Source organism: Pyxicephalus adspersus, chromosome 2 (genome assembly GCF_032062135.1).
Source record: "Pyxicephalus adspersus chromosome 2, UCB_Pads_2.0, whole genome shotgun sequence".
Taxonomy (NCBI): domain Eukaryota; kingdom Metazoa; phylum Chordata; class Amphibia; order Anura; family Pyxicephalidae; genus Pyxicephalus; species Pyxicephalus adspersus.
The window spans coordinates 93,174,038-93,198,497 of NC_092859.1; the positions used below are offsets into that span (position 1 = coordinate 93,174,038).

General features: G+C 34.8%; 1 protein-coding gene across 1 annotated transcript in view; it reads right to left on the reverse strand.

Moving 5' to 3' along the window:
* Nucleotides 1–17,037: 17,037 nt before the first annotated feature.
* The window catches only part of DOCK4 (dedicator of cytokinesis 4), a 172,331-nt gene continuing 164,908 nt past the window's right edge, over nt 17,038–24,460 (reverse strand). The window contains exon 52 of the mRNA XM_072399031.1: nt 17,038–22,818. Within this exon, the coding sequence (XP_072255132.1) occupies nt 22,396–22,818 (423 nt within the window). The 3' untranslated portion in view covers nt 17,038–22,395. The remainder of the gene's footprint in view (nt 22,819–24,460) is intronic.

Genomic DNA, 24,460 nt, shown 5'->3' on the forward strand with positions numbered 1-24,460 from the left:
AGTAGCTATGTGCAGAATAAATGGTTGGTTTAGGTATTAGGTTAAAAGAATAAAGGTAGATTGTAAACCAAACAGGCCTCAGTGTGAAATGATGTCCACTTTAATTTAACCCATGATGGCATTTGAACTCTCTGTGCATTGCCGCATACAACTGCACTCACAACAAGAAATTCTCCTGTACTGATGCCCATGACAAAAATCAGTAGCCAACCCTTAACGTTTGCAGGGAACATCACTACAAAGGGTATCTTTTTTAACTTTAATGTTTACCATTGCAATAATATTATGTGCGTTAGGCAAAATATAGGATGGCAGGTGTCAAAAACATTTAAATTACAATGTGGTGGTGTGTCACAACCACTGTGAAATCAAAAACTCAATTTCATCTTCAAAAAGTAGTAGAAGGTTTAATGTTAAATATGTATCCAAAATATTTTAGGAAGGGCTTTTACAATAATCACTATTACCAGTTTTGAAAATTAAAATTATGATTTTTCACAAGTATATGCTCTAACTGTGCTGTTTTCTTCTAAATATACTCATTTGCAGGTCCACAAAAACTGTCTCCAATTCACATATGGTAGAACTGACCACATTTGAAAAGCTTTTAGTTCAGGGGTCTATCAAATGGTGTATTCCTGTCCTTGCTTTGAAAAGAACCCTTAAAGTGTTGTTACACCTCAACCGAAGATGTACCAGCCGACAAGTGAAACACTTAAGCTTTGTATTTACATCCTTATTAATGTAAAAGTCTTTGTACCCCCTAGCTTTCTATAAGCTTTTATAAAGGCAGTGAGAAGGCTAGTACTGCTCACTGCAACCCCTATTCATTCCTTATGGGGCTGCCACAAGAGCTCCCCAAGCGGCAGCAGCTCCTGGCTTGAGGAAGGGTTGAATGCACCAGGACCTAACTGTCAATGTGAATAAGCCCTGAGGCAGGGTACTACTAAAAAAAGCAAAAGAAAGAAAAGAAACAAAGGGAATGTGCTACAAGTAAAACACAGTGATACACATACAAGGAAATACTATATTTAGACAAATAACTACAAACCTCATTCACCATTCATTGGACCAATTTATGTTATAGGGTGTGTACAGTTTTTTATTTTTTATTTTACATGGATTCTGTGTTCCTTTTTTGCTAATACCTATTTGGTCTATTTTGCTTTAGGATTATAAGCTAAATTGCAATCCTACAAAACCAAAAATCATAATGTAATGTTTATTTTGCACATTCTGCTAATCCATTTATTTTTTTGTTTCAGATTTTTCTTGCATGCTGACTCACCACCATATTCATATGGATTTTTTTTTTTTGTGAAGATACCTTTACTTCCTTTTTTTCTTGAGTGCTGCTTTTTCTGAAAGGAACAGTTAATTAGAGCTGCAGATTGAGCTTTTTCTGGTGATGAATAGCAGGGCACCTGCACGGATCTGAAAGAGGTTCTATAGCACTATGCCGGCTCATATAATACTTTTTTAATGGCTGCATTTAGAACATTTTGCACTTTCAGCTTTTTCTTAAGCATTGCAAAAGAAAATGACTTTATTACATCACCTTTTTAAGAATGCAAATGTATTACTTCTTAAATCGTTTATATATCTCATTCTTCCCACAATAATTTATAGTCATTGGTTTATAGGACTTCTAAAAATACCTAGGCTGTAAGAACCAAAGTAAAGCTTGCAGCCCCTAGCAAAGACTTGTTAAAGAATGTCAGTCAATGGTTTTTATGCTTGTCAGACACACACTGAGCAAAAGTCCAATGATTGTTCTTACTAAAATCTTTTAGCCTGGAGTGTATGCAACTTTCTAATCAATACAGTCACCCTTTGAAGCAATGACAAATTTTAATTTTGAGGGATAAGAAATCTTTAAATAGGTTCTAAGGAGAAAGACTTTAAGTTATGCCCTTTATTTAAAATAAAACGGGATGTTTACACATTCTTGATTTAGTGTGGGGATTTAGATGATTAAAACTAAATTATTGTAGGATTTGTATATTGATTTACATGTACCATGACTTTGTTCCTCTAGAAGATGATAAGATAAATATAAGCCCTATACATGAATTAGCAAAACCCAAAAGAACTTTAATATTTCATTACATGTCTGATCAGACTGAATTATTGTATGTTTGTGATTTAAAATGTATGTTGTTATGTAGAAATATAATCTGGAGAGGCAATAATGTATTGTACTGGGTGCATATTAATATACAATGAGTTAAAGGGAGTATTATCACTGCACCTGTTGCCATAATGCATTGTAATGCATGTTACCTGATTTGGTGCACTGTGCCAATTATTTTAAAGCAGAGCACATGTGCTTCAGAATGCTACAATGCATGGTAACATAGTACAACACAGTATAGAGCATTGCAATACCAAAAATGGATTCTTGTTACTTAGTAAAGTCTGCAAATGTATGTGTATACATGAGCACCCATAATAACAAATGCAGGCTATTCTTCTTTGTATTTAACACTTCCTATTTATATAATAAAAAAAACCCCTATAAAGTAGTAGGTGCAAAAGAAAAGGGAAAGGCAAAACACAGCAATATTATGATATTCAAACAAAAACATACACAAAATAACAATACTGAAAAGATATACTGTATTTTTCGGACCATAAGACGCACTTTTTTTCCTCCTAAAATGGGGGGAAAATCAGGGTGCGTCTTATGGTCCGAATGCAGAGGTACAGGGGTATATTTTTTTACTTACCTGTGTCCCCGCCGGTCCCCGGCTGCGCCGATCTCTGCCTGTTCTGTGATCCAGCGTGCGGACGCCACGAAGGCGGCACCGATTGATTTGATGAATGCCGATCGGCGCCGCCTTCATGGGCGGGCACAAGTGCCGCACGCTGGATCTCAGGGGAAATCAAATCAATTTTTTTAACTTGTTTTCCCTTGTGCGGAAAACCTGGTGCGTCTTATAGTCCGGAGCGTCTTATGGTCCGAAAAATACGGTAAATAAATATATAAATATATATATATTGATTTATATATTTATTTAGCATTGTCAAAAGATTAAAGTTAATAGAATAATTATACCAATACAAAAAACAATGTCTCAACTTTAGGAATTCACTTTTGTGACTAATATCTGATTATTATCTGATACTGAGTTAGATAATGGCTTAGCTTAATGTCTATAATATCTATACATGAGAAAAAATGAGACAGGCACATGCAAAGATGAACCACATAGTGTGTGTGTGTGTGTGTGTGTAGTGTAGTGTAGTGTATTTATTTATTTAATGTGTGTGTGGGTGAGTCAGCTTGTTGGGTGAGTTGTATATCTTACCCTAAGAACAGATGCTTAACATATCTCAGACTGGTTTTAATATTTCCTAGCTGCATATTTTTCTAAAGCTGTCAACTGAATGTTGAGGTAAGGTACAACACAGGTAAAGCTGGAGGTTGAGGCGCAGTACAAATATCATATCTTTATCAGAGAGTGAAAAATTGTGATTGTCCTGTAACCGGAATTATTATGGTAATAACAGCAGAGCTGTATTGGGCATCTAGAAAATGTGAGTGACTGCAGGGGGGATTCATAATTGTATTCATAAAGATACAGAGCTAATGTCACACTTGTCACAGTGGCAAAGACACAAGGAATTTGTGTTAATGCTGAAAATCATGTGGTTGTCCCTGTAGGATTTTTGGTATAATAACTACTGTTGTTTTTTCATCCTGTTTTTTAAATTTCTTGGCAAATGTAGATATTGTCTAAATAATTTTAATGTTTTTTTTAATGTTAATGAATCAGAAATAATTTATAGACATTGATAAATATATAGATGATAATAAAAACCATTTGAATGATATAAAATGAACTTTGGTTGTGTCCTGAAGTTCTGCAAAGAATTCTGCAAAGAATTTAATCTAACATGTTTACAAAATTCCATAGCTGACACAGACATGCATAGCTTTAGCCTTAATTTCAAATACAGACAGGACACCTCCAATAGGACAAAATCTCCAGGAATTCTGTGTAAGTTAAGGTAATGTTTTTTCTTTATAAGCTTCCAAAGTAACTTTACAAAAAAGAAAATAAGCTCCCTGCAGGTTATAACAGTAACAACCGAGCTTCTTTGTTGTTTTGCAGACATTTTGTCCAGGTTATTTTGTACAATTCAATAGACTTTTTACTAACACAAACATGTTTTCATTAAATGCCAAGAACATACCTCTTGCAAACCAGATAAATGTTTTTACATTCACAGAATATAATAATGTGTACTGGTACTTAGGTGGCCTAAGGAACAAAATGCATTAAAGATACAGGGTTCTCTTCTCCTGCAGTTTGTCCATGTGGCCCCATGTACCTCTCTATCATCCCAATGAGCTGAAGATTGGCCTGGAGTGAGGTGAATGAAACACAGTGAATACGGAGTTTGAATTTTTTTTTTTCACTATTGTCATTTTTATGATTGCCTGATTGCATGATTGTCTCTTTATAGCTTACATATCATTATTACTTTATTTATTGAGGTATATTGCTCAGATATTGTCATGGTTGCCCATTTTTTACCAGCATATGGTCACTATTGGCCAAATATCGACATAGCATTGTTAAACTTGCCTGTTTATTACTCTTATATTGTCATGACTGCCCATATGTTGCCATTCCCTGTGTAGTATCTTAATTGCATTTCTTGCTCTCATTTTACTTTTTTGTTACCTGAATATAGTCATTATTTCTTGTTTGTAGTCCTGGTTATGTCATGAATGTTTTTTTCTGCCCCCATTTTAAGTCAACCCTGTTTGTTTATAACAAGAAAAAGATGTTGGGGGGGAAAATTTAACATATGAAAGAAAAACAAAGGGACTTCAAGGTTATTTTTGTCTTTCAAAGGAGAGTTTCTACAATCATTAATAATACATCAATACGATAGTGTATGTATATATATATATATGTGTGTATATATATATATATGTGTGTATATATATATATATATATATGTATATATATATATATATAGGCCATCCCCCATTGTGTAATCATAGGGTGGGGACTGCTGAGCTGAACATAGATATTCTATTCTAAGCGCATTGCTTATCCTGCAATGTGGATAAGCAGATAAAATGTCCTGTGACCCCACGCTTTTCACCAAAAAGGCTTTCTCAGTGGTATGTAACAAGTGTATATGTTGTCAAAATGTTGTTGGCTGAGACAACAGCAGGCTAAAAAATCGCTGGTAGGGAGTGTAGGATGGTGTCTCTGATAAATTAGTGCAGTAGTTGTCACACTGAGAAATTTTAGAAGACACTGATATTAGTCTGGAGTCAAAAAGTGGTTGGTACACAAGGTGCCAGTTCTGTATGTCTTGTATGCAATAAGGAGGGGAGAACAGCAGAGTTTTAGGTCTCAATATGCACTAATATATCAGAGACAGGTTTGGTGTGTTTTTTGTCTATGATATGTGCTGCTGCATTTGTGATAGTTACTTAATTCTTGTTCAGTAATTCCAGATTGTCAATGACAGTATGTATAAATTACACATCAATGCAAATCTATCTATTCATCAATATTTAGTGAAATATATGCCAATGCCAATTTATGCTAAGCTATCAAGTATTTCTAAATATATATTTATATTAGATTATGTCACTAACATTTGTCTGTGCCATGGCAAGACTCAATACTAATTAGTATATTTGACAATGTATGCCAGTACTCCCATTACTGTCATTTCTAGTTTAGACCTCATTGCCAGAAAGTCCACCTCTGTCAGTGACATAATGTGCACCTTTGTAAATCTGGGCACAAATTTCCTTCCAAGATTCACCTACAATTAATAGCCAGTCTACCTGTACATTGATGGAACTTTTAGCCTTCCTCAGCAGTAGGTGTAGATGAATGCAAAAAAAGATCTAGGCATATAAATATAAATATAAAAGACAAGAATGCAACTCTGTACCAATAAAATATAATTAAATGCATTTTTTGAAATTTAAGTATAAAAATATGACCTGGTATTTCCCAGGTCATGCAGTCCATGTAAAGCAGAGCTAAAACACAGAAGGATTTAGCGCAAAAAGCCAATCAATTTGTGTACGGACATGAAGCATGCTAAATGTAGCTGATCTCATCACTGTGCTGCTTTTTTTTTAACAGACCAGTCACAGGCAATGAAGGGTTCTGGGTAATCAGAATAATGCTGGTTATTAGAATGAAGGCATCTAGAGGCAGGAGAAAGTACTTTCACCAGCTGTTCCTATTAAATCTAACAAGTCTTTCCTGATTTACTCATTTCCGACATTGACAGCGTTGGAAATTCACACCTAAAATAGGAAAAAGTACTAAATGGGACATCTCTAGATTGAAGTATAAATTTTCTCAAAGTTGTTTTGTTAGGGAAGCATCATACTTACTATTAACTCTTCCAGTAATTCACATACAAGAACATAATAGTGATATAGCAGCAGGGAGATAAATCTGAAATTCCAGGAGGTGTCAGGACTCAATTATTATAATGGAAGCTGTACTTAACTCTTAACTGTTTTAACTAAGTGATAAAAGGTGCTAGCCTTTCCAAAGCAGTAACAAAATCTAGAGTGACAGCAAGCACATGTGACTAGAAGCATGCTGGGGTGAGTGTGATAGCGCCTTCCTAGCAATCTTTGCCTAAATCATTGAATAATTCAATGATTCACCCTCCTTATAAAATAATTTCCTAAAATTTTCCTAATTTCCTAAAAGGCGATTCAGGGATTGTGGCGGTAACATTTGCTGTATCATAAATATAAGAATACTTCTAAGACTTGGATGACAAAATGTGCAACAATTACATGAGAAATCAGTCGACTTACCATATGTCACTTTGTATAATAGCGCTGTTTGTAAACCAATTTATGTCTCTAGGTTTGCCCTTCTGTCTGTCTGTAGGAATGCCATCCAGGCCATTAGTGCCAGACTGACTGCCACTGTCAGTCTCTTTGCTATTGTCTAATTTCTCTGCTCCCTGTAGCTGCTGACATTTAGAAATCCCTTCTCTTTCCAATACTTTCCCTTCTCATGGGGTGCATATATTGAGGCTGCCTCACTTCCATCTTTTAGCAATAAATCTATGTGTGACAAATATACTGATTAACTAAAGGGGTTTAAAATCTTCACTCAATAAATCGTAGCTGTTTTTTGTTTTTAGAATACTCAACCATGTGCAGAAAAAAATGAAAAAAACAAGAATTTAGTTGTTATATAATTGGAAAACCGAAGTGAATCCTCACTAGTTTTATTAAATAAAAGTCTTAACATTTTAGTAAAGCAGCCTCAAAGGGTTTGAGCCATCTGCTCAGACAAAGTAAATGAAGGTGCAGGAAAGTCTCTTTATTTTCACCTGATGATCTCCCACACAGTCATTTTATCAATTGTATCCATTTATTTGATCAGAATATTATTGCACTAATTTACTAGTAAATAACAGTGTTGTAAAGGGTTCGTTTCTTCTAATTACATTTCAGAAACCAAAAAATTAGATTTCTCTAAGGAAGTAAAATGTAACTAGCCCTGGGCTTAATTAGGTGTAGCTGCAAAAATATATCAGTAAACAAAAACTATTTTACCATGGCTATGCATGACTGTATTCTAAAGAAGGTACCTGTAAAAGTCCTGTTGAACGTTACTAACTTACCGGTATACTTGCTACTTCTTCTTGAATTAAACTTTTACTTTTTGTTATTAATGTCACAAATAAGGTGTTTATGAAAAACAGCGTTAGGATATATCAACCCAGTATTACTGATTGAATGTTCCAACAATCTATATATATAAAATTGTATGTATGTATGTATGTATGTATGTGTGTTCCACCATCACTCAAAAATGCATGGAGACATTTCTACCAAACTGACCATACATATGACTGAGACTGATGTGAGTGCACCAGTCATCTTTGTACAGCGCTGTGCTATATGTCAGAGTTTTATTTGGATGTATGTGTGTATGTCATCACTAGGAAATGCATGGAGACATTTCAAGCAAACTTTCTAGACATATGACTGAGACTCATGTGAGTGCACTGCTGATCTTTGTGTGGCGCTGTGCCGTATGTCAGAGCTTGATTTGGTGCTCACTAGGAAGCGCATGGAGACATTTTAACCAAACTTGCTATGTTCCACCATCACTTGGAAACGCATCGACACATTTACACCATAAGACCTTATAATATAATAGTATAATATAAGATTGCAATAAATAAATACCCAGGCAACGCCGGGTAATCAGCTAGGTAAATATAAACCTGCAACAGAACAGTATTACATGTTGGCTATTTTAAAGTAAATATTCTGATTACTGGAATAAATACAGACCGTTTTTTTTATGTTTTGTTTTTTTATATTTCGATGCTTCTTTTTCTTGTAAATAAGAGCAAAATGTGAAGTCAGTTAGACAAAATTTAGGTCATCATTAATGCCCAGTGTGAAAGATCATTTAACTGAGCATTCTAGAAAATAAATTGTAAAAGTAATTTTTGAAAACAAATGTGTTTGGAAAATTGCCTGCTGTTTTCAATTTTATCCCTATGTGACTCATTATTAGATCTATTTTGAATTGCTGAGTAATTTTCATACAAGGATGAGATTGTTTATATTGCAACAAGTAAATGAAACATTTACAAGTTTTTTTTGTCCGTATTTTGCATAATTATAATAATCACATTTTTAATATAAGCAATGTGGTCTCTGAAAGAAGAGGAAAAGTGAAGGTAGCCTATTTGTCGTAATGTTAAAAATAATTGACAAATGCAAAGCTGAGGGAACAGAAAAATATGTTTGTGTATTTTTCCATTTTAACACACGCTGTGCTGATACATTACATGGTGTTCCCAGCTTTTGTGGCATGGACTGATAGTCTTTGGCCAGCTCTTGGTAAAAACTAATTGATTCTGCCTGCCAATAAAAAAACAGCCATCTGGTCAAATCCATTGCTTTACTCAAAGACTGGATTAAAATACATTGAACATACAACACTTCAGTACTCTGCTCACCAACATACAAGTATATATAATTAGCTAGCATGAAAAAGTTATAAAATGGTTATTTAAATAAATCCACAACCTGCATGTATGAAAGCAAAACCCACAGCTGACGAGGAAGAGGAAGGCACCAAAAGCTCTTTTAACATATGGTCCAGTTTGTGCCAATGGGTATAAATAATTCATTGTACACTCCCAAATAAACAGGATATTCTCTGGATCAGCAAGCTATGATATTTGAAATTTAGCTACAGATGGAGAGTGATCCAAAGTGCAGAAGAATACATTTTAGGGGTTTTTAACCTTCTTGTATTCATCCAAATGTCACACAGTGTTCTGTCCACACATGGGTTGTCTTGCAAAACAACAGACCTAAACATATTTCAGCCTTTTGGGTATTTTCCCACACGGGTCATTTTATTACTTCTATGTCTTCAACACAGAGTTGGCTAAGTTTTAGTCTTAGACTGGCTAAAGACTATGGGCCCGATTCATTAAAGCTCCCCAAGACTGGGGAAGATACACTTCCATTAGTGAAATGGATCTGGTCAAAGATTGAAAACACTTGCTAACAAATAGCAAATGACTTTAAAGAAATCCATTCCAGGTTTGCTGGATCACCCAGGTTCAATGATGAAAGTGTATCTTCCCCAGTTTCGGAGAACTTTAGTAAATCAGGCTCTATTTTCTTAGGTGAGAAACAATCATTTTACTCCACTAAGTGTATTACCTGTACAGATACCCTTTTACTGCTGAAACATGTACTGTCTTCATCTTTATCCGTCACCAGTGTTATTACTTATAAATGACAAGTCGGTTATATTTTATGCATATCTAGGTTTTTTTTATTAAGCTAATGAGCTTTCTAGAACTAGCTCCTGAGAAAATGTATTGCACCTATAAAAGTTCATAAAGTAAGTAAGCCTTCCCTTTAGTGAAGATTTAACCTATTTTCCTCTAGATGAAAAAAGTGACACCCCCTGTTCTTCTATACAGCTTTGCTGTGGTCCTAAAGTGAACCATTTAAGTATTTATAAAAGGAAATTAACCCACATTTGTATGATAACCTGAAAGATGAAATGAACCCCCCTAGCATTCTAATTCTGTCAGTTTTTTGATGCAAAAAGTTATCCTAATTTTTTTGCATAGAAATTTTTGTTTATATTGTGGCCCTGTAATTCTTAGGATTTACTCCCGGGTATGATAATTATAATTATTTATTATATTATATTCATAAATTATAATACATAATTATAAATAATAATTTTAAAAAAATAATGAAACAATAGACAACAATGTAATCTTAAAATAAAATATAAAATTAAAAATGTACTTTTATTTTTATTTCATGTTGTGTGGTGTTTTTGTACTGTAAAAACCATTTAAAAGCAGATTACATTGTATTCTGCTTTTAAATTTCCCTCCCAGACACACCCCCATACATCACCACTCGCATGACCCAGAAGATGTCACATCCTGACCACCCCCAGAATCTGCTATTGCTGCTCGCATCTGCAGTGAGATGTGAAGCAGCGGTGTGGCCGGGACCCGGGTGGTATTTAAAAGCAGATTACTCAGTAATCTGCTTTTAAATTTCCCGCCCGGCCACGCCCCCGGCGGACCGGCGTCCCGGCTTCACAGCAGGACCATCCGATCGCCATTGGAGCGTGGGGCAAAGGTAAGGGGGGCTCTTAAATTTACCGCTTTTTTGCATGTAAAAGCCACCCTGAGTCACACTCGGGATTACCGCTAGGGAGGTTAAGCAGCTGAGCTAATTTTTCCAATTTGTTAAATTTGCTTTTAACTTTCCAGGCTGTGCTTGTTCACAACTTAAATTAAATCATGTTATGATCATTGCTGCCTAGATTTTCTTTACATAATATTTGTAATAATCTCCTCATTGTTTGAGAATATTAGGCCCACTCAGTTGCAGGTAGGTAAACTTCACCTGTTAATGAAATCTGATTGATCTCAGAAGCATCCTAAACATCCTAAATAGATGACAGATTAATGCCATCAACCCAAGCATGAAATAGATTCTTACCATCAATTCCTACATCATTAATGTTTCCTATAGTGATTTGAGTTTGTAAAAGGAAACATTGCAAATTTCAGGGATCAAGCTGGCACAGTTTGTGATAGAAGTGACACTTGAGTTCTGCAAAAAAGCAAAGTTTAACATATTGCTAGCCTAAAGGATAGGTATTCAACTTCTTCTTTTACAAGAGGGAAGCAACAGGGTGACTTTAATTAAATTTCCTCTCCACATGAAGCCACAATGCTTGCCAGAGTAACACACTATACTATAGTAAATTGTAATTCTGTCCTTAGCTCTCTTAATAGAGCTAGCATGAACAAGCTTAAAAATGTATGAAATAAAAACGCGGACCTTTTATAGTGCACACATGGTACTCATGAAATGGAAGTCCTGATAATCCAGTTCCTGCTGGCAGAATGATAAAGCCCTTTTTTATTTATGTTTGAAGTAAATTTAGGGTTACCAAGGCTTCCTGTGTAGACTGCTGACCAAACAGTTCTTGGAAAGCTTTACAGCACCCATTATTTCCCAATATTATGGTTGTAATCACAGGGGGTGGATTGTCATTATTTGTGACCCTTGTGGTGAACTTGCCAACACGAAAGCAGTTTCTGTTGTTTGATTCACACACAACTGCTGGAGAAAATACTTTGTACTGCACTCTGAGCCATCATGCAGTAATTGAGGAACAATAAAAAATAGAGCTACAAATACACACAGGAATACACACAGAAAACAGAGAAACAAAACNAGAGATTTATTTGAAGAATATCCTGCGAATATTGTCCAAATACCAAAGTACAATTTAAATATCAGCAATTATATCATATATATTATATATATTTATATATATATATATATATATATATATATATATATATATATATATATATAGATTGATATCAGCATTTAAAGAGCAGCAAACATAACAAATTGTGGATAATGAGTGTATTTTGCAAATAAGCCTACCTCCCCTTGAATTGCAGTTTGATACTTAAAAAAAATGTAAAAAAAAAAAAATTAAAAAAAGAAAAAAATAACTAAAAAAACTTCCGCCACGCCCCCGATGCAACGGTTGCATGCACTATCACCCCCGGGTGACCCATCAGATGCAAAGGGCGGCCGGAGGATGGAAGAGGACGGGCTTCGCAAAGAAGGATGCCGACGGACCAGGTAAGGCTCTATTTACTATTGTTTTACATTGTTTTAGCTACATCAAGTGTGACTCGGGGTTACCGCTTTCAGTATCTTTTTTTTTACCCCGAGTCACACTCAGGGCTACTGCTGGGGAGGTTTTTATGGCTCATCATGTTTGTATACGGCTACATACTGCAGAGGAATAATGGGAGCAATGTTTTTAAAGGGGGTGCACTTTATCCACAGTACAATAAACTTATTAAATGAGAACAAGGGCTACTTACCTGCCTCAGTGTTGCAACCCTTGATCCAAGACCTGAGAAAAGTACCCATCAAGTTTCTTAGCAATTGGCCACAAAGTAAAATAAAACACTGAATTTCATTAGAGTTTACATTCTATAGTTGGAATCTTCCAGGTCCAACTAAAGCACAACATGCCCAATTTTACTCTTGGTAAGACAATTCCAGCGCTATTTCGATAGTATTAATTTGTGATAAAAAAAATCTCTTTCACCGTCCTAAATGGTAATGGTTTTCTCATTGGCTCCAGTGTTCATTACCTTGTCCAAGTATGTAGGGTGTACTGGGAGGGTTTCATGCAGTCTTGGCACATCTGTCTGGTTTCAAATGTAACTACATCCTGAATATGCTGTACATTAGACTGGGATGTGTACGATTTAGTGGGAGAGAGTAGACAGGGATAGGTGTGGTCTAGCACATGGTTAAAATAATGTCTCTGCTGAAGGAGTGGGAGAATGTTTACTTCCATTGCGGTTCATTTCATCAATGCATATTAAAATCTTACTTTAGATAAGGTTATTAACATACTTAAACTGTTAAATTAACACTTCTGTTTAATTTCTCCTGTTGGAGCATATTGTACCAGTTTTTTTTTGTGCCTTCCTCTGGATCAACCATGTCTTACGGATTTTATATCTGGGATATGTTTATTTCCCTAGTAGTTGAACTTGATGGACTTATGTCTTTTTTCAACCTGACTTACTATGTAACACCTTTTAAAATGACAGGGCATCTTTCCTCATTCCCTAGTAGAAAATTATTTAATGAATAAGCAGATTAATATAATATGTTAAGGCATACGAGGAAAAGAGAATACCCTATATGTCAAGTTTATATTGCTGTGTGTGTCCTCACTAGGATGTTTTATTTCTTTTGATTGTCCTTTACCCAATTTCACTAGGGAAAATGAGAGAAAATTGAACACTTTGGTTTCTGTTTAAAAAACAGGCAATCTGACATTCCCTCAACCATTGCAAGATTGGAATCGGTTACTGGTATTGAAAGAGGTTGATCTGGAAATTTTTCAACAGTAAATGTCTGATTCCTTGTTTTATAAATGGAGCCCATTGAGTTATATCAGATCAATACGTAAGGAAAACCCTTAAACAGCCAATTGCATTTTTAGGACAGGAAGTGAAGAGAAATCTCACTAGCAGGGTAAAGACAACAAAAAATAACCTGATGGGGGTTTATACCAAACGCATACTTTAAAACCAAAATGTAGACAAAATAAAATGCTGAACAACAGATCCAAACTCTGGAATCAGAATTATAAGATGAATGATATAAGGCTACATGCTGCCTGAAAAGCAATTTACCTAATCTGTAATTAAGAATTGTAAGATGATCAGGCAAACAAAAGGCAAGGCACATTTGCAAATTCTTGTCTCTTTTACTACACTTTACATATCATTATTGCTGTTTATGTGGCTTTTTTCACAGATCTGATACCAATGTACAAACTAATAAAACTAAAAACCATCTCAAACTAAAGAATTATTTTTCAAGGTTCTCACCAAAAGTTGCATTAGAGGTTTTTCATTCTGTAAAATCTTTAATATGAACTACTGTTAGGCAAAGGCATTACTAATAAAGTGCCAGTAATAGGTTCTTTCATGCCAATGTGCACAACCTCATTGACAATGGTAGTGAAGCCTTTCATGAACAATGTTTATTGTAAAAATCTCAGCATTATTTATAGATCTTCTTTCTCCCCATGTTTGTTTTAAAAATACAGTGTTGACTGGTTAAATGAGTAGTACACAGTCATAAGCGGCTTAGTTCTCAGTTTTATCAGAAAAAAATGGCCATAATCTATGATTAAAGGAAAGTATAATGAGCATCACGGAACATTTATCAGCTTTGTGATAATCCCTAGCACAACTGTTCCAAGCAGGGGAAAGTGGCTGTTAAGGATGAACGATTAATTGGACCACACAGAAGTGTATAGAAAAAGGATATGTATTAATAGCCCATCTGATATAACTGTCTAGCTTTCAGTGCATTGTTATGTTCATACCTTCAGTTTCTTTATCATAAAATGTGAAATATACTCTTCAGTTTGATTGTTTGAAAGATTTACCATGTCATTGTCTTGTTAGATAGTCCTTATTCAAAATACAACACCCTAAACTTCTTTAGTATTTGAACCACAGAGAGTTGGGGGCAGTGAAAATATAAAGGTTGCAATTGGACCATCAGACGTACTAATAAATTGTTTGCCACATCCTCATCCAGATAGACATGTGGATTGTAACTTAATTCATCGTTATCATTTGTCTTTAATTCAATATTATAATATTGTCATTGGTACACTGAAGTTGAGATCAGAGGGGCATTTTGAATAGTAAAGAAAAGTAGTTATTTTTTGGGCTTTTCTGGGACATTAGTACTATGAAGAAGGAGCATCAAAAAAAGGTGGTGAAAATGCCTCAAAAGTTGCATTTGTGAAAGATTTTGTGAAAATACAACCCATTAAAAAAAAATCTTTTTTTTCTATTGAATTTAACATTCTACAAAAGCCTTGTCTAGGACTAAAGGATGAGTTACCTGCAGGCAGACAGGTAACTTGCATTTTACCAAAAGTCTCAGTGATGGCAGCATACATATTTTTTCCAATTCTTTTAAGATTCAGAATATGAATGGAAGGTACCCACACTTTAGTTTGACTAGTGGTGCTGCTATAATTGCTGTTTGTGGGTTGCAGCCTGCCTTTATAGTTCTATCCTCAAGAATGACAGGCATCCCGAAGAAGACCTTTTCAACTTGTCCAATACATGAGGACACCGCCTGCACCAGCTTTCAGAATTATGAAAAATAATTAGCTATTCTAGAAGCACAGAATATAACTGGGTTTTAAAGTTTTAAAGTGGAGATAACAGGGACTGCTTACCCAGGGAATTTTCCTGGTTTTTTTAGGTAAAAATAAGTACAATGGTTTAAATTAGGGTTGGTTTATATTCAAGTACATACAGTATTTATTGTTTGCAAGTGATATAAAATTGAGCAAACCATTACATTATGTAACTAAGTTTCCTTTTTAAAAGGTTTAGACCCCTTTAATTCATTTTATGCAATATAAGTTATATCTGTATCTAGTTAAATCTAATAAGGATTTGGCATTTGAAGTTAATTCCATTAGGGGGTAGATAGAATAATGAACTAAAGAAATAAGCTGGAAAAACGTTCTACATTTTTTAACGAAGCAAACTATAGAATTACAGCTCCAGAAAAAAGCCTATGTTGGACCATTAGTAGGATTTTCATAACTGGTCCAAGTTTAACAACCTGAAAAAGAAAGAAATTTCAGTCAATGACTGAACTGGAAAAAATTATATTTAAGCACTTATAGAGAATGTGACTAGTCTGAGAACAGAAAGTGGCCTGTGCTTTAAACTTAAACTAGGTTACAATTATTTTCCCTAGAAATGTTAACCACTTTAGCTCTCTCACACTAATATTTGCTAAAAACCTTTGGGAGAAAGGGGTTAGTTAGGGATGATTACAGCTACCTAACATTACCATTTTATTTTTTTCCAAGGTTGCTTTAACTAACTAAAATGCCAATCAAAGGTCACCTCTTTCACGCACACAAAGCATCAGGTTAAGTACATATTTATTTTGCCTTTCACACAGGTTGTCCTTCTTTATCTCCCAGTCTCTTTTTCACATGCTCCTTTAATCCATTATAATATCTATGTACTGTCTTTTTATTCCATCCAATGCAATGTCCTTTAAGTCTTAGTATCATTATTCCCCCTTAAGTTGTATTTTTTTTGCCTAATGCATCCTGACCATGCTGTATTTTCAGGTGCTTTTAATTTTACCATCAACAGGGCCTCTGTTTGCTTATAAAAGCCATTTTTTTCCCTTGTCTGATTGACACATAGCATATCACTTCCAGGTTTAGTTGCCCTAGGATGACATCACTTCTGGATGATGTCTAGGGGTGAGGCTCTGACTTTTGGCAAGCACCATCCTTGCAATTAATTGTCACACTAAGTCTTTAGTCAGGGCACCTATTCCAAAACATTTTTGCATTAAGAATGTTTTTTTTTACTCTATTTTTGATTGACCAATCCTTTTGCCTTCTTAAGGTTTGCATTCACTTCTAGCCTAGCCAATATTTGCATATATTTTACTACAGCTCAGCATCAATATTTTTTTATTGTCTACGTGTTTATTAGTGTAAGTTACTATGCCTAAAAAGACCAGTTTTCAGACTGGTCACAAGTGCACAAATCATCTGCAACTCAACTTTAAAAGCACATTTTTTTTTCTTTCAACTTTGTCATGACAAAAATGGAATCTTTTATTGATGATGCATGCTCCACTTGTTGCTCTTTTTAGTGAGTTTTTGCATGTAAAAATGTGTGTGCATAATAAGCCGTTCTACCCCTGATATTTACATGCTTGTTTGAGGTCAATACTTACTCAAGTCAAGTTCAATATTAAAATCATTCACATCCATTAAAGCCCTGGAGCCCAAACTTAACAAACATGTCAGCAAATGAAGATTCTATACTTCTCAGTGTGAACAGTTTGTTGGACAAAAGAGACAACAAGGTAAATATTAATCAAGTAACTTTATTTCACTTTGTTCCATTGTTGCACCAACTAATATGAACATCTGATAAAAAGATCATCATAATAGTTATCTTGCATGAATGAGGCCAGTAATACACGCATATATTAAATTGAACAATTCTGCTGGTTGCCCAGAATAGAAAATGACTGCAGAAAAGAAAAACACTGCTTTTTTTTACCAAGGTCAAACACTGTACAACAAACCAACTAATCTACACAGATAACTCAGAAAAGCCTGTTATGTTATAATGGCAAACTGATCTGAAGGCAATGCATCTTTATACAAGTTTACGTATATGCAAACATATACATACAAACATAATTCTTCTTGCCTCTCATCTCATAAAATAGGTTAAAAACACAACACTGTATTTTATAGTCCAAAAGCCACAACCAATTCTAAAAATTTTAAACTGCAAAAATGCCCAGTACAAAGCTAACATTACTATCATTCTTTAAGTAGAGTCTGTTTTCTTTACTAAAACATAAATATTTTTTACCATATATTTTCTTCTGACATTCAAAACTGTAGTCAATATGGCTGAATTATTATTTAAAAAGCATGTATGTACAAATAGTGTTTAATACATAAAGTATTTGGCATATTATCACAATCGTACTGCATATGCAAGCCCGTTCATTTGTTTTTCAGTGGAATATCTTACTAAAGTTAACCAGTTATGTACAAAAATACTTCAACTTTTACTATAGAAAAATGTCATCACCTGCTAGCAATTTTCTTGGGAAAATATATTAAAAAAAGCGGTCAATCTCTTTCAATCAGACAGGTTGTAAATGCAATATACACACTTTACCGAAAAAATCAGCTTTCCAGCTAAAAACAGGAAAATAGTTTATTTTATTGATTGGACAGGATGGTATAAATGCATATTCTGTGAAATGCCACAAACATCAAGACATAAGAACAATGAAAGCAATTGTGTAAGGTGCTTTGTTCTTGATGGAAATGTAAAATTGTGTGCTGGAACAGGTGGCATGTCTGTCTGCTAAGGACATAAAAGTAATTCACTGAAACAGTAAAAATATACTATACCCATATTTCTAGGGAAAAATGACAGTGGGACAAAACACAAACTGAATCTAAAAGTGCAATCTAAAACTCTCCTAAGGCCCTATACACGACCATATAGAAAGCAATGGGCTGCACTTTAAAGGAATGTGAGGAAAATATACCAGCATTGAAGTCTGCAATAAATTAGATGCTGTGCACCACTTACACTGGACAAAATGCTTAAATTTGTTGAGCGCCGTGGCTCAACATCCTACTCTTAAAATGGCCACAGGTTGGGGGTGCATAAAGGTGATCCGCTTATATCATACCACTTTGCTGACCCCTTCATTTTTTTATTTTTTATGCTGGTTTTTAATGTTATTATGTTGGGACAAATGGTGGATCGTTATGACAAATGTTATGAATTGTAATAAATGTTAACAATTTGTGATGCCAATTAAAGAAAGTTCAGTGTACAAAATGCAGATGTAACCATCTCAAAGTAGTTTGGATAGTGGCCAATGAGAAGACACCGGGTATATAACTACTTACTTTTACAATATCTTGTGCACATAAAAATCAATAGGTTCCCCTGGTATTTTCCTCATACTACTTTCCCCAAAGCAGCAAAGAAGAAGACTAAAGAGATTATTTGACACTAATGCAAAGACTGTATATAAGCACCCACTTTCACACAAATCTTTTAGCAAAATCATGCACCCTAGGACTAAGGTTAATGTGAGGGATTTAAATCTCCAGCTACTCAGAGGTAAAACTGCTTCTTGACATTCACCTCATTTGCAGAACTCTGAAATCAATGTGCTGCTAATGTGACTGTAAACAAGTAGTTATGGACCACAAAAGCAAGAGATTAAAACTTCCCAAGCAGCTTTAGCACAAACAAAATAATAGCTACAGTCTAAGCTAAAGCTAGATTCAATAATACAGTGTCTGCTAGATAATAGTTCAGTAAGTAGTTGTCCAGGATCAGTTGTGTCACTGATGCCTAGTAGAAGATTGTGTAAATGATGTTCAGTAGACAACTACTGTTTCAGTTAGTAATGACTATAAAGAATGTGTAAAGGGTAAAAATAAAGAATTTATCAGATGAGTGACTGCATTTCTTTTTATTGTTTAATATCAACGTATTAAACAATATTTTATCCAAACGTACATGTTTAAATATTATTGCTTCGAAAAAAACAAGTCTTACCCTGGGTGGGTTATTGTTGCATTGCTAAGAATACCTGACACATTATTACAAAGCACTCAATCTAACAGCTCCAACGCTTACCAAAAAATATAAACTGCAGAGAAATAAAGTTCTCTGGGTAGAATAAATCATGTCCACCTTGTTTTACCACTACCAACCTATAGAAAAATAGAGTGAAAACTAATCCTACATTAAAAAATTATTAATCTTGCGATCAGTAAATCTTTTCTGCAGTTTCCACATGTTGTATTTTCCACATCAGTTCAATTATGTATGTTATTTAAGAAATCTTAGTAGACTTAATTCTTGGTAACATTTAATTGTATATATTGTGATCATTTGTGATTATGTTTTCATTTTGGCAATAAAGTAATGTAATCTTGTGGTTGATCCACAACCTACAGTAGACAAAGTCAGAGATCAAGCAGTTAAAATGTGATTTATACAGTGTGTTGTATACCATATGTATTGCAAATATATTACTGTGCCAATGCCCCGAGACATCAGGCCTTGTTTATACTGTACTACGACAGCAGGTAAAACTCATTGAGTGGTAAAAGTTAAAACATAGAAGATTTTTTTATATTGCTTAGGGCAGTCAATAGGAAATGACACCATATCTGGATTTAGTATATTGTGACTACCACGGTGCTTCCATAGAAAACATATAAAAGTCATAGTGTATGTATGACAGGGCTGCAAAAAGGGATTGAATGCAAGGCACTTGTAACAATGGGTCAAAATTTAGAACAAATTCTAATGTTATATAGTGAATAGAAACAATATTACAGGTAGCCTTCAAACTAATACACGGGGATAGTACACTCAGGTGGTTTATCGCTGTTGTTTAAAGTTGAACTCCAGGCAACAGATACAAAATACACTTGACATACCTATTTATGCTTTTACTTTCCAAAAACTAATAAGCCAAACTAAATATCCCCTCTGAGCCCGACTTAAGAGCTAGCCAATTGTAGACTATTGCAATTAGACTAGTATTTATGTTCAAGCTATGTCAATTTTCTGTGTTGCTGTTCAATAAACAAGAATGAGGCCAATTATTTTCCTAGACACAAGGAGTGGCAACGCTTAAACAGAAAATATTGGTGTCCCTTTCCTGGGCTGGTGGAGTTCAAGGGATGTGTGAACCTCTTGGTTGACTAAACAGAATGACCAATTCCTTGGCAGGTGAAATAGTATTATGATTATATAAAATTGTTATTGGAAATGTGAATATGCTATACAGTCAATGTTATCTGCACATAATTCACCTAATTTTATGTGAAGTGAAGTGGATTGTGGTGGGTCAGCTTGGGATATATCCTATACTGTCCTGGCTGGTAAATTCTGAATGGCAGCTTTATGTTGTTGCAGTGTGCATTAGGGATTTCCAAATTTTTTAAATAAACCCATTAATGTTTATGGTCAAATTTAGGCAACCACTTAAACAGCCCCTGTTCTGTATCACCATACCCACTGCATTACTTTCCTGAAAAGGTGCAACAACAAAAAAAGACTCAGAAGCTTTATCCATGCTGTGGTAAACACAACAGATAAAAAACTACTGATGTATAGAAAATGTTTAAATATTTTACAATTCACGTAAAATGCAAAATCTGTCAAGGTATCTCTTTTTAACAAAGCAAATTTTCAGTTTAAAAGTACATTCAAATCTAAAAAAAAAGTCTTGTAAATATGATAGTGAGAAATCTGCTATCCTTTCAAACTAAAGCTTTAAATGGCAAAGTCAATTTTTTTTTATAGGAATGCTGTCCAAAAGATTTTGCATTCTGCATTTGCATTCTGTGGTTAATGTCTTTGGGCCTGATTTATTAAAGCTCTCCAAGGCTGGAGAGGATACACTTTCATCAGTAAAGCTGGGTGATCCAGCAAATCTGGAAAAGATCTGGTGCAGGATTGAAAGCATTTGTTAACAAAAAGCAAATGACCATACATGAAAGTGTATCCTGTCCAGCCTTGGTGAGTTTTAATAAATCAGGCGCTTTGTTTGCCACAAGATATTGGCCTGTATGTGTCAGAGGGGATAGACATTGCTGGTTTAGGAAATCCATAAAATCATAGCTAAAAATAAGTGGCAAACTGGGAAGTGTCATTCTTGATTCATCTAAATCTAGCCCATTGTTTAAAACAAAGGATTAACTTCAATCATTTAAAATATAAAGCTAAACAAACATATGAGAGAATAATTTGCATTACCAAACAACTAAAGCAACTTAAAAGTCGTATTTACTAAAACAAAGACAAATGGGCATTGTGTAAAATGAAATGACGGCAGCATTGAAACATGCATTCATTAGAAATGTGCTTTTCCTGCTCTGACCAATGGATCGCCTCTTGATGCATGCAATTATTAGACCTCATCCCTCATGTTAATAAAGCAAAAACATTTTCTCTGCATATACAAAATTCACAAAATATGGAAGATAAATTATCGCAACTGATCAGAAAACTATATACATAATACATATACAAGTTAAAATCCCTTATTAATTTAGGAAAAATGAAAGACAGAATGCAATGTTTATAAAAACAAACAGAAAAGCAATATATTAATTGGGACATTAAAATAAAACCTATAATATAGAATTAAAGTTAGCATATATAACAAATATGGAATTGATGGCTGACTTAAAAGTTAAAACATTAAGTATCTTCTTAAATTAAAAAAAACAAATCTACTCTTCAAATAAAAGCTTAATATATATATATATATTTATAAAAAAAACAATAAAGAAAGAACCCAGTTATAAATCAACATGATATTTCATGACTTTGTAATACAGAAACGGCGCTTATTAACAGGTTGTATGTGCTTTTCTGTTTCTATCTGACCAAAAAGTGCCTTTTTGTCAAGTTAATCCTGAATTATTACCACTATAATATTGTGCAAAACAATAAGAAAAAAAAACAAAAAGCTTTACTTCCTTAATTAAGGGAAACAAATAGTAAACAATTAAAGTGCCCACACTTTCATTAAGTGTATATACCCATTCTGCAGCTGTCTCAACAAAGGACTTCTAGAAGTTATTTTTTTCTAGCAAAAAAAAAAAAAAGACAAAGACAGTTTATTCACAGCAAAAAGAAATAGTAATTGTGTTACAACTGTGACACTTTCCGTGGAAAAGGCCTTGGCCGTGGCAGCGGATCAGTCCTTTTGCCATTTTCCAGGCTTGTTGGACGTACTGGGCCTGGTTTGGGTGGTAAAGCTGGAGGATCAATAGGGGCAGGTATGGAAAGACACTGAGGTACAGGGACAGGTCTCCTCAAAGTTCGTTCATACACGCTGTAAGGGGGTGGAGTCTTGTTCTCTTTTCTAGTTGGCTCCTCCGATATACCATAACTGGAAGTAGTTACTGTTTGATCAAAGATCTGACTTTCAAAACCTGACATCTCAGAAATGCTGCAACGACTTAAAGAAGAAATGCCACTACTGCAGCTTCCTGACAGCACTGGAGAATTAGACATTATGCTTGATGGATGGCAGTCCACAGGAGATGGAGTAAAGGACTGCATCGAGCCCTGTAAGGTGAGCAACAGAGATTAATAAACACCATTTGTCACTACCAATTTTGGGAGAAGCGGTTATGTGAGGTAATACGTTCCTTAGGGTATGACAATACAGGTCAACAAGCACCATGACTATAACAATGTAAGAAAACAAATTGTAACTGGATCATAAGCAATGAAAGCCAAACAAATCAATATAATGTGAAAATCCTCTAAATGTTATACTTACCTAACAACTGTAGCTGCACAGCTTAAGAATGGTAAAAAATAAACCTGTCCAAAGCCTACAAGCATTTCTATTGAAATTATTACAAACATATCAAAATGTTGATGTACGTTGTAATACACTCCATATAACACATCACGGAGGAGTTGGCATTCATGTGAAGTGTGTTGACATACAATTTGATGGGTTGCCATTTATTTCAAAGCAAAAGCAAAAAAAAGTAAAAGTGTAAATCTAGCTAAGAAAAAAACAATCAGACAAACATGGCTTAAATTAAAGTGAGATTGAAAGCACCAGATCACCTAACTCAACAACTGTGCTTTAAGCCTTCATACCAAAGCCACTAAAATGACAAGTCACAGTTCTTTAACACCCTCCTCCTCCACAAAGTCCATCAGGATGCTTATCAAGATCCACTGGCCATGGTTCATTTGTTCACATCTAGCAGTGTGCTGGTTACGCCCAAACATTACAGTCCTATAGGCTTCTAAGGAACTGTGTTCTCAGGTAAGTACGATGGAGGCGTCACCAGGACTGCCCTGGATATACACAGAAGCACCTTAACCACTGGATCTCAGCAAGTATGCATCTGTGGCGGGGGATATTGGCTTTTTTGGGTCTGGGCAAAGGACAAATGGGAAAGATACCCTTTAAAAGAGCAGCTATCATTTAAAGTTTGGAAACTATGCGCAAGATTAACATTTTTCAACTTTAACATAGTTTTATTAAATTAATCAGTAGCTCCATATTTTTCTACTTTCTGTAATAGGGTGATTAGGTTGATCATTTTGGAGAGAAATTGTCAACATGACATGACTGGTAGAACAACCATATTAAAGCCTAAATTCAACTAACACTTTTTCATCAGTTACTACAACAGTTTATTGCTTTTGAAAAAAAAGGGTTGTGTCATATAAATAAAAGCTAATTATTGTGTGAGCCAAGCCCTGTAAGTGCCTGTTATAGGAAGTGGACAATACTGGCAAGAAATACAACTATCTTACAAAATGAATTCAGAAGACAAAAATTTGTTTTGTTTGTTGATGCTATTGCTGGATTTTTTTTTACTTTTTTTGTCATTGAACCAAGAGTCATTCCCATTGAGAGAAACTAGCCTTAAATACACTACATTTTGAGTAGCTGGTCCTGCTGTTCTAACTTAGGCAGAATAGGCTTTACAGACTGTCTTGAGCATATGATTCACGTCATGTGTAAGTCTCTCTGACCTACTATGTGATGAAGAAATTATCATGTCGGAAATAGGAAAGACTACAAAATGAATAGCTTGTCCTTGACAACTGTGGATTGACTGCTCTGATTTAGTTTACCAAAGGCAGAGACTGCTCTAAGAAAGTAGTGCCAGTTAGAGCAAACATGCCTAAGGAAAAGGCTGCCCAGGGCAGCACTTTCACCTAAGGAGCCTACCCT